We start from the raw sequence: 14,038 nt of genomic DNA, 5'->3' as shown, positions 1-14,038 counted from the left end.
GATATCTATTAAACTAAAGCAAATAAAGAGAGTAGGCCTGTTATACTGATTGATATATATTATACACACTGCTCTGCTTGCTGCATGGACCTCACAGCTGTTCTAAACACGCGTCGCGATGAAAGCAGTTAATCAAATAATATCCAGGAGATGCATGCAGAGCTGTCATTGGCTGAGATAAGTCCGGCTGTGTGTCACGACTCTTTGAAACATATCTGTTCCTGGAAATGCATCCACGAAGGAGCCGTGGAGGACCGTGGAGGATCCATCAGTGTATCCTCGGTTAAAGCTCCTCCAGAGAGCCTCCTCGGCGGTGAATTTAACTTCTGTTAGACAGCCATATGCCCTACATTTTTGCATACATTCACATTACATATTTATTCAGTATGATAGCTGTCTTACAGAAGTTAAATTCATTTCTCACTTATTTGGACAATGTACTTAACCCCAAATGTAAAGAACCCAATAAAAATAGTTGTTAAATAATAGTGAAGTCACGTTGTAATAACAATAACTCATCTCTCTCGAGTTTCCTTTTTGAGCTTTGCTAAAAGCCACTGTGTCAAGTGTCCATCTTGGGTTGCCGTCCGGAGTTGTCCAATGTGGCGGACCATCTCGCACATACCCAGTACCGATCGGGCAGGGGGATAGATCGGGTAGTGGTAGTCACAGTGACAACTGGTAATGCACCTACTAGTTGGTTTGCCAACCGCCAATAAACACTAAAGAAGAAGAAGAAAAAACCTAGAGAAGAAGGAGACACCCACAGCGAGTCACTGCGGTCAAGCCAGCCGTCTTTCACTTTTGCGTGGTCAAACCAGCCGCCCCTGTATTTTGAGTGCGCGATTAGTTACAGGTTTACGGTAATGCATTAAAACAACCCTGGGAAGCTGTTGTAATTGACTGAAGTGACTTTCGAATACATTTTCGAATACATAAGTACATACATACATAAGTAGTTTATGAAACTGCCAGTTTTGTACTTAGTACTTCTTAGAGTACTTGCAAACATAATATGAAGTACTTTTACTGTGTACTTTTTCAGTAATTTGAGTTTCAAAGTCCCCCCCAGAGAACAAGAATGAGCATTTTTGTCTAACTTTGGTGTGGGATAAAAAGCATTTCTTCCATAAGTAGTTTATAAAACTGCCAGTTTTGTACTTAGTACTTCTTAGACTACTTGCAAACATAATATGAAGTACTTTTACTGTGTACTTTTTCAGTAATTTGAGTTTCAAAGTCCCCCCCAGAGAACAAGAATGAGCATTTTTGTCTAACTTTGGTGTGGGATAAAAAGCATTTCTTCCATAAGTAGTTTATAAAACTGCCAGTTTTGTACTTAGTACTTCTTAGACTACTTGCAAACATAATATGAAGTACTTTTACTGTGTACTTTTTCAGTAATTTGAGTTTCAAAGTCCCCCCCAGAGAACAAGAATGAGCATTTTTGTCTAACTTTGGTGTGGGATAAAAAGCATTTCTTCCATAAGTAGTTTATAAAACTGCCAGTTATGTACTTAGTACTTCTTAGACTACTTGCAAACATAATATGAAGTACTTTTACTGTGTACTTTTCAGTAATTTGAGTTTCAAAGTCCCCCCCAGAGAACAAGAATGAGCATTTTTGTCTAACTTTGGTGTGGGATAAAAAGCATTTCTTCCATAAGTAGTTTATAAAACTGCCAGTTTTGTACTTAGTACTTCTTAGACTACTTGCACAAATAATTTGAAGTACTTTTACTGTGTACTTTTCAGTAATTTGAGTTTCAAAGTCCCCCCCAGAGAACAAGAATGAGCATTTTTGTCTAACTTTGGTGTGGGATAAAAAGCATTTCTTCCATAAGTAGTTTATGAAACTGCCAGTTTTGTACTTAGTACTTCTTAGACTACTTGCAAACATAATATGAAAATGAAAATGAAAATGAAAGCTTATCAACTGAAACACTGTCATTCAGTGATTGTGTATGTATGAAAAAAACAGGCAAACAGATTTTTCCCCCTTTTTCTTTATTCTTCTGCCCTAGTTGCAGAGAAAGCAATTCCAATTGCTTGCCCTGGCTTCTTGGAGTTGGTCCTGATTCATCCCCAGGCACTGCTCATGGAACCATCTTTCACAGGTGTCACACTGTATCTGTAAAATGAAATGAGTGACCATCAAATCTGATACATCTTGTCATCGGAAATGATGAAGTAATGAAGTGCAATAGAGAATAATTTGGGCAAAATTAGATTCATGTCAACTTTATTACATGTAGCTATATTCTGTAGCATACTCGCCTCAAACACCAGTTTCATATCTGAAAATAACTATATTATGTCTCCAATTTCAGTTTTTCAAATACAAATGTTTTTGAGGTAGTTATAGCTAGAAGATTTATAGTTCTGGGAAAACCCCATGTTGCATCACTATAATGTAGTTACCTTTTGGTATTCTTAATTGGTCAGTTATGTATTGCATACGACCTGCTTCTCCCTGCTTCCCATATTTTGATAGTGACTTACAGGATGTTGGTGTGTGAAAGAGGACAACAGCAGATAACACAACAAACGTCTTTCCAAGTGGTCCGTTTTCCATTAGGAGTGTTGCCTCAAGGTATAACTTGGTTTCCAGGCCTGATCTGGTGGACATGTACCGTCAGTCTCCCAGCGGCGTAGAGTGAGGTGGAGGAACCGCGGGGTGCGTTAATTCAGTGCCCCATATTGCTATTTTCCAAGCTATTGTAGCTTTGTCATATTTGTCAACGCTGCATTGAGGCTATTGTCATCATGTGGGTGGACTTAGGCTCAAACCTGGGGTGAAGTTACACTTTAATTGAATATGTTGCTATTAGACATGATTAGAATTGTCAGTATCCCTATTCCACTGCTCATCACATTTTATATTCTCTCTGTTCATTATATGTGTAAACAATGTATATGCATTACCATTTATCTGAGAGAAGTTGTCTTGACTGTTTTTTTAGTAAATCAATTTATATTGGTTCCAGTCATTTTGAATAGAGTTAATGTGTGTGGGCTGCAGCTGGGGCGATGCACGAGGTTGCCGTAAAAAAATTATTCAGCATGCGCTGAAAAGTAGAAATCGAAGCATGGCCCTGCGGCGTTTTCGCTGGACCGCCTGATCTGGATAGACCCAGTGACTCAACAGTTTTGTAAATACATGTAATATCATAAATTGAATTTGATTAGAATATGATGAAGCACTATTATAACTACACTACGACAAACACTCACCCAATCTGTAGTGGGAGGCCCAGATCCTGGGGGCTTTGAGGCAGAGCACATTGCACAGTTGTTCTCCATGTTAAACACTGCAGGAAAGAAAATATGTTATTTAGACATACTGTATATGTATACAGTTAACAGTTTATTGGCAGCAGAAGTGCAGTCAAATTCTATGCAGCTGTTCAGCTGTAAATTATAGCTTATGAACTCTAAATGGATCATGAATGGGATCATCAACACAGGTTTAATATGTTTTTAAGGATGGATGTTTTAAAAAGAAGACTATGTACACAGTGTGAACAGAACAACATATAAGCAGACATACATAAACAATCCGTAATATTCTAAACATTACTAGGCAATGACCTGTATGCAACAAATTTAAAAATGCAGCAATTTATATTTGTCACTGTTTCACTCTAAGCCCTGTTTTGTGTTCCATATTTCACCCATGCCTCCTGCCGCTCTGCCTGTAAGCTTCTGTTTTTTTTCAATAAACCACCTATAAACTGTTCCTGGATGCCTGGTAAAATCGGTATTCGTTTCCTCTTCCCTGCTCTCCTGACACAAACCGTGACAGTTTAAGTGTCAGTATTTACATTCCTTATTGCAGCAGGAAAAAAAGTTATTCTTCAACTGTTAATGTCTCAATGGAGTGTGTGTGAGAGAAATATAAGTTATGGGTTCAACTGAGATATGTATGGAATATTTGGTTTGGGCCCTGTGCTTAAAATCAATGATGCTGTCGGCTATAAATGCAGTAGTGTGTGGACTCAAAGGCAATTTTACAGGCTGTAGTTATTGTAGATTTGTTTGATTGCATTGGATTAATAGAAGTTCATCATTTCCATAACAACTAACTAAGAACCATAACGTAAAGCAGGACAAATGACTTACAAACCTGAACCATTGAGTATTGAAAGTGCAAACTTTCTCTTCTCACAAGCCATCTCCTTTTTGGATGTCCCAAAGGACATAACTGGTAATGCAGGAAAGGCCTCCATCACTGCTCTTGCCATCTACACACCAACACACAGAATCACACTTGTCATCTGCGCTACATTGTTTTTGCCAGTAAAATTCCAAAATTGAATTGATATTTCAATAAAAATGATCAAACTATTAATAACTAATAGTTGTAATGAGGTAATTAACACAACTTGAAGAATGTACATGACAAACTACATGGGCTGTGTCAACAACCAGCCCTCTCATCAGTTTTACACAATTCCCCTAAAAAATAAACTGAAAATTGATAATTCAGAAACTAATGACTTATTTTTTAACATCATTGACTATTTTATACTTTAAACTTGTATAATAATCAAGACACTGAAATAAATATAAGAATATGTAGCAGAAGCATAAATATTACATATAGTAGTTAAAGTAAAAAACTACGTTACCATGGTAACAATGACCCCACAGCTACTGCCATCACGTTGAACTGGATGGTGCATGGTTGCTCCTCTCCATTTGACAGTCCCCCAGTCCTCCTTGCCATAGCAGGTCCTCCTCATCTTGAAGTATTCCCTTTGTAAAACACATTGTGGAATAGTCTCTAATGTAACTCCCAACAGACACATGTAGAATAAAAATCTTTAAATATTGTGTAAAATAAAAACACTCCATCCGAACAGTATGGACACTGGAAAATATTGTAGGTTACCTTGCTTACTGAGCTACTTCATTTACAATTGTGTACACAGATACTAAGGGCGGGATAAGGAAATATCATTTAAAAAACAGCTGAGACCACCAAGCACAAAATAAATGCTTCAGTGGTGTGGGTTTGGGAACTTCTGTTAACATACTTGTACATGTTTACTTAAACACAAAGCACTAAATATAATTCTAAGATCACTTTATATCTAATTTGCTGACTTACCGTACTCTTTTCGCAGCATTTTCCGAGTCTGCTTTCTCTTTGGAATTTGCCGCTGGATCCACCAAAAATACTGATGTTATGGCGGGAAATAAGTACTAAAAAAAAAAGTGATGTTATTTCAAAACAGCATCAAACATATATACATATTTAAATGAAAGGGATTTCTGAATGAAAACAATCACTAACCAGCAACTTCCAGTGTGTTCTTTCAATATTTACAAAGGCGATCACGGCTTGATAATCATTAAAGTTGATCTATAACAGCAATAAAAATACTTTTTTTTAAGTTTTCCTAGGAATATGATGCCTTATTTTATTAAAAATAAATCATGGTGTTTCAATTTGTATATTAAATTACAAAATAGAAAACCCAAAGTACTATAACACAAAATGTACACATGCAAGTAAGCCATTTCACAGCCAAATTTTGTCTCTACAAGGTGTGGATAGGTAAAAGGCATGAAAATACACATTACCTTTGGCAAGCCGTGCCGACTGAGCTCGGTTCGTTGTCCAAAAAGTATCATACCTGCTGTGTAATGATTGAGTATGTAAATTGTGTTTCCAGTGTTGAACTGGCTGGCATACAGATGGAATAGGCCCTCAATAACCTAAATCCGATAATTGAGATGAAGACAGAAAAAAAATACAGCGGATTAAACACTAATAAAATATATAATACAATTACATACTAAACTTTTTTTTTTTTACTGTGGGTAATATTGTTTTAACCACAAAATACCTCGCCTGTTAGCCACTGGTGAGGTCTCAGAGTGCGTAGCTCACTGAGGTGGATCAATAAATTGTTCCCTCTAATATGGGAGGGGAGCACAGCAACTACAACTTCAGTGTCCTTCCTTTTCCACATTGATGTCAGCTGCAGAAACAAATTAACAACTGTTTAAGTAAAAAAAAATCAGTCTTACTATATTTATGATAAATTATACAAAACTCTACATAATTAATATTCAGAAAAAAGGGAAATTTTAAGTTTAAACATATTAACTGTAAAATCGTATATTCTAAAACAGACATATTAAGTTATGACCAGTAAACAAAGTGATTCAGAATACATTCAAACATTTATATGTAATACTGTGTAATGCTGCAGGTTCTTATTGGCTGCATTGACAACACCATCAACTACGAATGTTGTGAGATCTGCCTTCCATACACATACTTTGACAGTTTCAGACAGTTCAACTGACAACGTCTTGACTTGGTGCATGCTTCTTCCTGCTGATGAATCCAGATTCACATTTTCACTTGAAAACAGCAGGGGTGGTGCATCTTCCACTACACTGACACTGGACAAGTCAGTTCCTTCGGTATCACACTGTACACATAAAGGCAGAATGGCATCTACTCTAAGTACAATGTCAGTATATTAAAAATGATGCAGTCTAATTGTAGTATCATCCCTGGATTAATGTTAATAATCTACAAAATACGTTATTCCTAAAATATATTTATTTTTTTATCCACAGTACAGGTTTTATAATGCTTTGTTAAGAAAATTGACCTGTGATGTCACATGTTCTGGAGAGGGCTTCTGTTCATGTGCATCAGTGATGACTGATGTTGACTGGTGGGGGGACTTGAGCTGTGAACAATGTAATACAGATAATTCCATGAAATACAAACATCACCCCATTATAAAACATGTACATGAGCTATTTCACTATTTGTCCATGTTCCTCAGAATGAGATGGGAGGGATAGCATGTCATGGGAAACACAAAAGTTGGAGACAAGAAATGTTACAAATGGAAAAGTTACAAGATACATCAACAAAATGTCATAAGATCATCATGAGATCTTCTTAAAGAAGAACTCTAATTCTTTGTTCTTTCTAGTAGAATGAAAAAAGCCATTCTGTCATCCTTTACAATCAAGGACATTTAAAAATAAATGCAGCAAAATGTTAGGCACTAACCTGAGATGGTGTGTGCTGTGGAAAGCTGTCTCTGTGTTTTTCCTGTGCCTCTTTGAGGTTGGACGTGGACAGAGATGGGTTGAGAATCTTCTTCATAACCTGATAATCCCAAATGTACTTGACGTCAACATTTTATATTATCTGTATTATATAAACACATAGCATCACTTTTAAAAAATGGTGATCAATGAAGTAACCTTTCCTTTACCTTCTTTGCTTTAGATTCCTTGAAATCAAAAGGCTTTGTGATTGGTGTAACATATACACCTCTCCTCCTCTGTTTCCTCTGTTTCCACCGTTCCACATCTACCCTGTGGGTCTTAATTATAATAAACAGAGAGCAATAGGTGTAGTTACTATAAATGGAAGACAATATTTCCACAACATTTTCAATTGCATTCTGTATAAATTGGCACAGATTAGTGGATATGTAGCAAAACTAGACAACTATGTGATGGCAATTTCATCACCTATGGTTAGTTGATGTTTTCAATAATATATTTGGTGCTTAAACCTGAGGTTATGTCTTAGTCCTGCAAGTGATTCTGACCTGTAATGGGATGTAATTTGCATTAACAAAAAGTTATTTTAATATGTTCAGTCCATGCATATAATTGTAAAAATGGATAACATATTAAAGGTATGTAAACGAAACAAACATAACAGATGCTTTTTCATTGTTACATTTTAACAACAGATCAGTTCTGGGAGTCAATCAGCTACAACTAATTTAAAGTAATTCTGCCATACAAAGAAATTAATATATACTTTCACATCAGCTACTATGTTACACGTATGTAGTGTCAATTTCTGCAAAAACATGTTCAAAGTGACATAACTGAAAATATAAAACTTTGATCAAAGTTATTCGTTTGATCACATTATGATCCCTCAAACAAGGACAGCGATGACAGAGAAAGGCAATTACAATAAGTAAAGACTTTGCCAAAATATCATACCTTGTTCTTTGTCTTCAGAGAGTCTTGGTATTCTCTCAACAGTGCGTTGTGCATGACCTTGTATGTGTGCACAAAGTCATCCAGTCTTGTGAGCCTCTTCTGCTGAAAGCGAATCTTTTTAAGATCCCACTGGCTCTTCTCCATAATCCCCTGGGTCATGTTGTCTTTAGTGTAGTTCTGTTAGATAACAGGTCTTTGGTGAATTATTGTGCCTACAACTGTATGGATATCAGCCATGTCATAAAGTTGTGGTTAGCTGTAATTATGTTTTTTTGTTCAAGTTTACCTGTGTTGATTTCTGGGCAACTCTCTTGAACCTCTTTGACAGCTTTTCATAAAAGGGACCTCTTCCATGACGTCCAAGGTCACCTGCCATAGAAGCATCTAACTTTAATAATAGGAAAAACAAGCTTAAAATTATACATACATGAAGAAGAGGAAGTTAACTAACCCAGTAGTAGTCTTGACCACAGAGCAGCCTGAGGCAGAAAGTACTTGAGCAGCTTGGGGATAAAGTTTGGGCAAAAGTACTCATTTGGCTCTCCAACTTTATCCAATGATGCCAGCTGGATGACATCCTTAAAGTGGTAGTCAAACGGTGTTGGGCCCAAATCATTCTGTAAGACACATAATCACGTTCATGTAATTGTTTTGTATTTTGGTGCATTTTTGAGTACTAAACCAGATGTTACTTACAATATTATAATTCTTTGGTCCATGTAATTGTGTATTTTGTATTTTCATGGACTGCAGTTATAATAAATTAATATCTGCTGAACATTTCTACAAAGGAAAAAAGTCCATGCAGCTTATACCTATTTAGGCATAACTCACAAAAGGGAAATACTCAAAGCACCCAGAAAAACACATAAACATTAGGTCTGCAAATAACAATTATTTTCATTGTCAATTAATTTGTCGATAATTTTCTTGATTAATCGATTAGTTGTTTGGTCTATAAAATCTCAGAAAATCAGTGTTTCCCAAAGTCCAACATGACGGTACTCAAATGTCTTGTTTTGTCCACAACTCAAAGATATTCAATTTACTGTCATAAAGGAGTAAATATAGCATAAAATATTCACATTTAAGAAGCTGGAATCAGAGAATATTTACTTTTAGACAATATTTACTTTTTCTTAAGAAATTACTCAAACTGATTTTTGAAATAGTTGGCGATTAATTTAATAGTTTACAACTAATCCATTATACAATTCTATTTTACAATTCTACAAAGGATTACCTACCACAAAGTCTTCCTCAGCAATGCCTGAGTCATCAATGACTGGCTGGGCAACTGCTGTCAAAAGCGTCTGAAGGTCTTTAAAATGTTTCTCAACATTTTCCCCACTGCATGGACTTGCCAGCAGCACGGTGGCACTAACTACTAATTGATCCAGTTCTTTTAGAGTAGTGGCCTGGGTCATCAGCCCGAAGACATGCATGCACAGACGATAGTGTTTCGCGGCACTGTCAGGAAAAATTTACAGAATTAATATTATTACAATGCCACTATACTCTAAACTAAAATATAACTAAATCATATTCAGTTGAAGACATCACTCACTGTTTTTTGCAGAGGTCCTTTGCGTTTTTCATGACATGGCTCAGGCATCTATGTAGGATAGTAAGTGCAAGTGCATGCTCCTTTCCTTGTCCCGTCACAATGTGATAATATTGTGATAGTAGTTCATTGAGACTAAGGCCACATAGATTATGAGCCATTGCCTGCATCAAAACTACAGAGCCATCACAAAGGAACATAACTGGTCTTCTGCGAATTTTTGGCCCATGTTGTTTGACACAGTCTGTGATGAAAGAGCCAAGAAAGTATGTTATCGATGCTGTGGTGTGTTCACAGGTAACATATGTGGCAACGGGGACAGGGGAGCATCCTTTTACTGGATTTCTGACCACAAGTTCATAGATATAAAAAGGTGTGCTCTCCCCTTTTGCCTTTTTAACAATGCTACCTGTGGCATCTAGGTAGACAATGTCCTCCTTCGATCTGTCATGGAATAACCTAATTGTTCTCTTAGACCAAAGCATGACACCTTTTGGCTGCAGGATTACCTTCTGAATCCACTGGTCATCTTTGTCTTGAACATCCTCAGACATAAGTTGCAGACTCACCATCTCATTTTCGTGCCTCCTCTGCTTTTCCCTTTCACCCCAAGATATACTCTTTAAGACTCCAGTTCTCGGCACCTCATCTCTGCAACCAGATTGCAGAACAGTCTCCTCCAACTTGTTCAAGCTTTGTAAATGTACACTTCTTGGGAGTTTAGAGCTAAGAGTGTCTGCTATCAGCTGCCTTTCTTCAGCTCTAATTGGCCTCCTTCTCAGCTGTTGAAGGCTGTGCCGCACAATGCCCCCCTGGAAGCAGACAACAGCCTTGAGGGACGACTCACTTTCCACTTTCACATTTACTTGAACCTGACAGTCATCAAAACGGCAGTACCCAGTGCAGGTAAACAGTGGCTTTTTTGTCATAGAGCCTATCATTTTCACACTGTGCCTCTTGAAACCAAAACTACAGTATGGATGGACACTTCGGATACCTTTTGCAATCACATTTGTCCAATGCAAACTTTTGAACTGCCGTTTTTGTTGGGTCTTTCTGAGTTTTCTCCATTCCTTGTGTGGAAGGAAAAAAAAACAGGGTTGCTCAGGCAATTTGTGGGTGAAGTATTTCTGCTTGTCTTCGTCCTTTGTAGATGATGTGGTACTGCTACTACTGCAGGCACTGCTGGTTTTCTGCAAACACAAGTTGTAAGAAAGGTAGATTAGAAGCTGGTATGCATGAATATGCATTCAAGTATATCCAATTGCCAAATCCAAACTTGAACTGCATATTGCAAATTTCATCATACAATGTAAGGATAAGAAGATGTTTTTTTTCTGTAAAAGGACATCCCTTAGAAATAGCAAATGTCATTCACAATACTCCCAAAATAGTTGTTGTTAAAAAATATAAATGTTTAACACATTTGAAAGCTGGGAATCTAACTATTTAGATGTAAAAATGAATAGCTATTTAACTTTTTAAGAATTCATTCTAACCCACTTAAACTGACGTACTTCCAAAGCTTTTTTTTAAATAATCTAAGTTTACCTCTTGGCTGTCATCCACAGATGATGATTCAATGTCATTTGGTGATGAAAGACTGTTATCTGTGTCTTGGCGGACTTCCAGCAGGGGCTCACAGCTTGCTGAGTCTGAGTTTGTGTCATTTTTGGATTTTTCAGGGCTCACATCTGGCATGTCTTCAGGATTGGGTCCACAGCTGGCTGAGTCCAACTCAGTTCCATCTTGTGGCACCACAATCGACGTGTCTGGTTTGTCGACTTCCGCTTGCACACTGCCCTGTATTCCCACACCCCATAAGCAAAACAGGTTAAGAGTAATAGATAATGCTGATATCATAGTATGAGCATTGAATATTTTCTTCAATTATAATCATAGTACATTTCATACATTTTTAAGGAGATTAAAAAATATTACGAAAGCAAACAAAATTCAAAATAATGGAATAAACATAAAAAAATATATATTTTATGATTACCTGTTGATGTTGAAGGTAGGCATTTTTAATTCTAATCCTATTACTTGGGATGTTCGTGATTCCTAAGTCCTTGCAGACAATTCCCCAGAAACTCTCTTCTGGATACGCGCTTTTTTCTGCCAGGGGCCCTTTTGTCTTGTCTTGCAGCCTCTGGATGCATGACAGAATGTCCGTTGCACGCTTTACCAATTTTCTGGACTATTCAAACAAGGAGGAAAACGTTAAATTGTTTGTTTTATTTAAAGATTTGTCTAAGCTATCAATACATGTGCAAAAAGAAGTAATACTTACCCTCCCAAAAGTTGAAAAAGTAAACGATCTGTAAAGAAATAAAATACTCAAAGTTACAAAAATGATACATATCATGATGTATAAAGATCAAGAATACTGTAGAAAAGATATAAAGATCTCGAGCGCAATTATTTTCTGTTTACATATGACTACACTGAACATTGGCCTCAAACACTTGACTCACTACATTGTAGGCCTATGTAGTCATGTATACATGTTATATATTTTGAATAACAACACAGTATACAATGCAATCATATAATACAATACTAAAACACAATATATGAATTAAAAAAAAATATATATTTATATAATTCAGTAACTGAATTTTAATTCCTATAAGTAACCAGTAACATGTTCAGTTTTTCACGTTTATAACCGAATGTCATGAAAATAGGTTTATAATTAAGCGAGTTACAGTCGACTTTGTAGAGAAGTCTGCATCTCTGGATTTCTTCAATAACAGAAGTTGAGCTCTCCAATGGCGGACACGAAGATTAACGTCAAATCGCTAACGCGGTATCTATGATTATATATATATCATGGATGCTATCATGGATGTATATTAACAATACTTTTTTATTATACATCCATAGGGTCTTATTATACAACCATGATATCTTTGTACATGATATTGATTAATGGCTGCAACCGTTTTCGGTACTCGGGACTGCAGTAACTGAACTGCGTGCGCGCGTCTGCGGTCCGTGTGCTAATACAGCTATCCTCGCACTGCAGAAACAAAAAATTATGATAGTTCGACTTTTTATTTTATTTATCCCAAGCAAGACATAATAGTTTAGCAAACCATATCGGTTGATACTTGTCGCTGTTCATGGCCGATGTAGGCATCCGCACCACGTTAAGGTAACCTAGAAACTAGCCAAAACTAACTAGCCTTTTCACGTCTTATAAAAACATATGGGCCAAATCTATGTCTATATATAACACAAGACAAAACATAACACACCTGAAATAACATAGCCAAACAATTGGATTCACTATGAAATAGCTTAAGTAACTTCTTTTCAATTTATAGAAGTTGCTATTTCCAAAGTAAAGAAAGCCTATACAAATGATATATGCTAGTCCGTTAACTTTGGTAGGGAAAAATATACTTACCCTTGACGATGGGTCATCATGAATTTCAAATTGCACGGTGAAGAAATATATGCTGGAAAGAAATGAACGCAACTTCGAAGTCGTCACTGCCAAAATGGCTCATTACATGGTCATAATGCGTGGCTGTGAGGTGAATAGGCGGGTTCTGTGACAATGCACTTGCTGATTGGTGGGAAAGATAGGAGTCTATCACAATAACAAACACTACTCACGTGAAGAGGGAGAGGATTTATGTAGGTTAAAAAAAAAAGCACAAAAGCGGCATGGACCAGTAAATGATTATAAACATCTAACATGGAATGAAATAACCATAAATAAAACATAAGTAATGATTGCATAACATGGTATATTTATAAAGATGCATATGTTAATTGTTAATGTATTCATAAGTTTATTTAAAACATGTAAAATGGGTATAACATGGGATCACAACAGCCATAACGCCCTTGCTCTTGATGGCCGGTCCCATCTTCAAACACAAACTTCAATTTGAACTCAACCAGTAAAAGTTATGCATTCAAAACCTTCCTTAAATAAAAGTACAAGACTTGGCATCAAAATGTACTTAGAGAAACAGTAGTGCAGAATGGCCCATTTAAGAATAATATATATTACTGGATTATAATTATTGATGCCTTAATGTGTTCATCTTTAATGTTGCAGCGGGAAAAGGTGGGAATCATTATAATTACAGTAGTATATACTGTTGGGTCGCTTAATCTATAACCATACATCATATTATTCGTTTATTTTTATTTTATATTAATAATATTAATCGTCAAACTACATAGAAGTTAAAGTTAACAAATACATTTAGTGGAGTAAAAACTACCATATTTGCCTGGAAAATATAGTGGAGTAGAATTTATTTATTAATAAAGTAGCATAAAATGGAAATTACAGTGAAGTACAAGTACTTCAAAACTTTACTTAATTACAGAACTTCAGTTAACTTTCTTAGTTACATTCCACCTCTTAATATGTGGCATTAACAGATTGGTATGTGTAAGGAGATGAAAAGACAACATGCCTGGTTCCTGTGCCGAAGAAGA

At 36.3% G+C, this 14,038-nt stretch overlaps 1 protein-coding gene across 3 annotated transcripts; it reads right to left on the bottom strand.

The window, feature by feature from the left end:
- Nucleotides 1-1,988: 1,988 nt before the first annotated feature.
- LOC307026937 (uncharacterized protein) lies at nt 1,989-11,779 on the bottom strand. Of its 3 annotated transcripts, XM_079695096.1 has the most exons (19): nt 11,574-11,779; nt 11,123-11,374; nt 9,575-10,764; nt 9,255-9,477; nt 8,459-8,624; nt 8,294-8,376; nt 8,008-8,184; nt 7,257-7,367; nt 7,049-7,147; nt 6,636-6,716; nt 6,294-6,449; nt 5,856-5,990; nt 5,590-5,724; nt 5,300-5,368; nt 5,114-5,208; nt 4,632-4,758; nt 4,127-4,244; nt 3,235-3,311; nt 1,989-2,131 (listed from the first exon to the last, which is right to left on the bottom strand). In XM_079695096.1, exons 2-19 carry the CDS (start codon nt 11,270-11,272, stop codon nt 2,021-2,023), a joined length of 3,303 nt encoding a protein of 1,100 aa, XP_079551222.1. In that variant the 5' UTR covers nt 11,273-11,374; nt 11,574-11,779; the 3' UTR covers nt 1,989-2,020. The 3 variants fall into 3 exon arrangements, with proteins under 3 accessions (XP_079551222.1, XP_079551221.1, XP_079551223.1); XM_079695095.1 differs by having other exon boundaries at nt 11,123-11,779; XM_079695097.1 differs by lacking the exons at nt 6,294-6,449; nt 6,636-6,716; nt 7,049-7,147; nt 7,257-7,367 and having other exon boundaries at nt 11,123-11,779.
- Between the last annotated feature and the right edge of the window lie 2,259 nt (nt 11,780-14,038).

This window comes from Notothenia rossii, assembly GCF_949606895.1.
Source record: "Notothenia rossii genome assembly, contig: scaffold_154, whole genome shotgun sequence".
Taxonomy (NCBI): domain Eukaryota; kingdom Metazoa; phylum Chordata; class Actinopteri; order Perciformes; family Nototheniidae; genus Notothenia; species Notothenia rossii.
The sequence above is the reverse complement of the archived record's forward strand: the minus strand, read 5'-3'. Positions and strand labels throughout refer to the sequence as shown.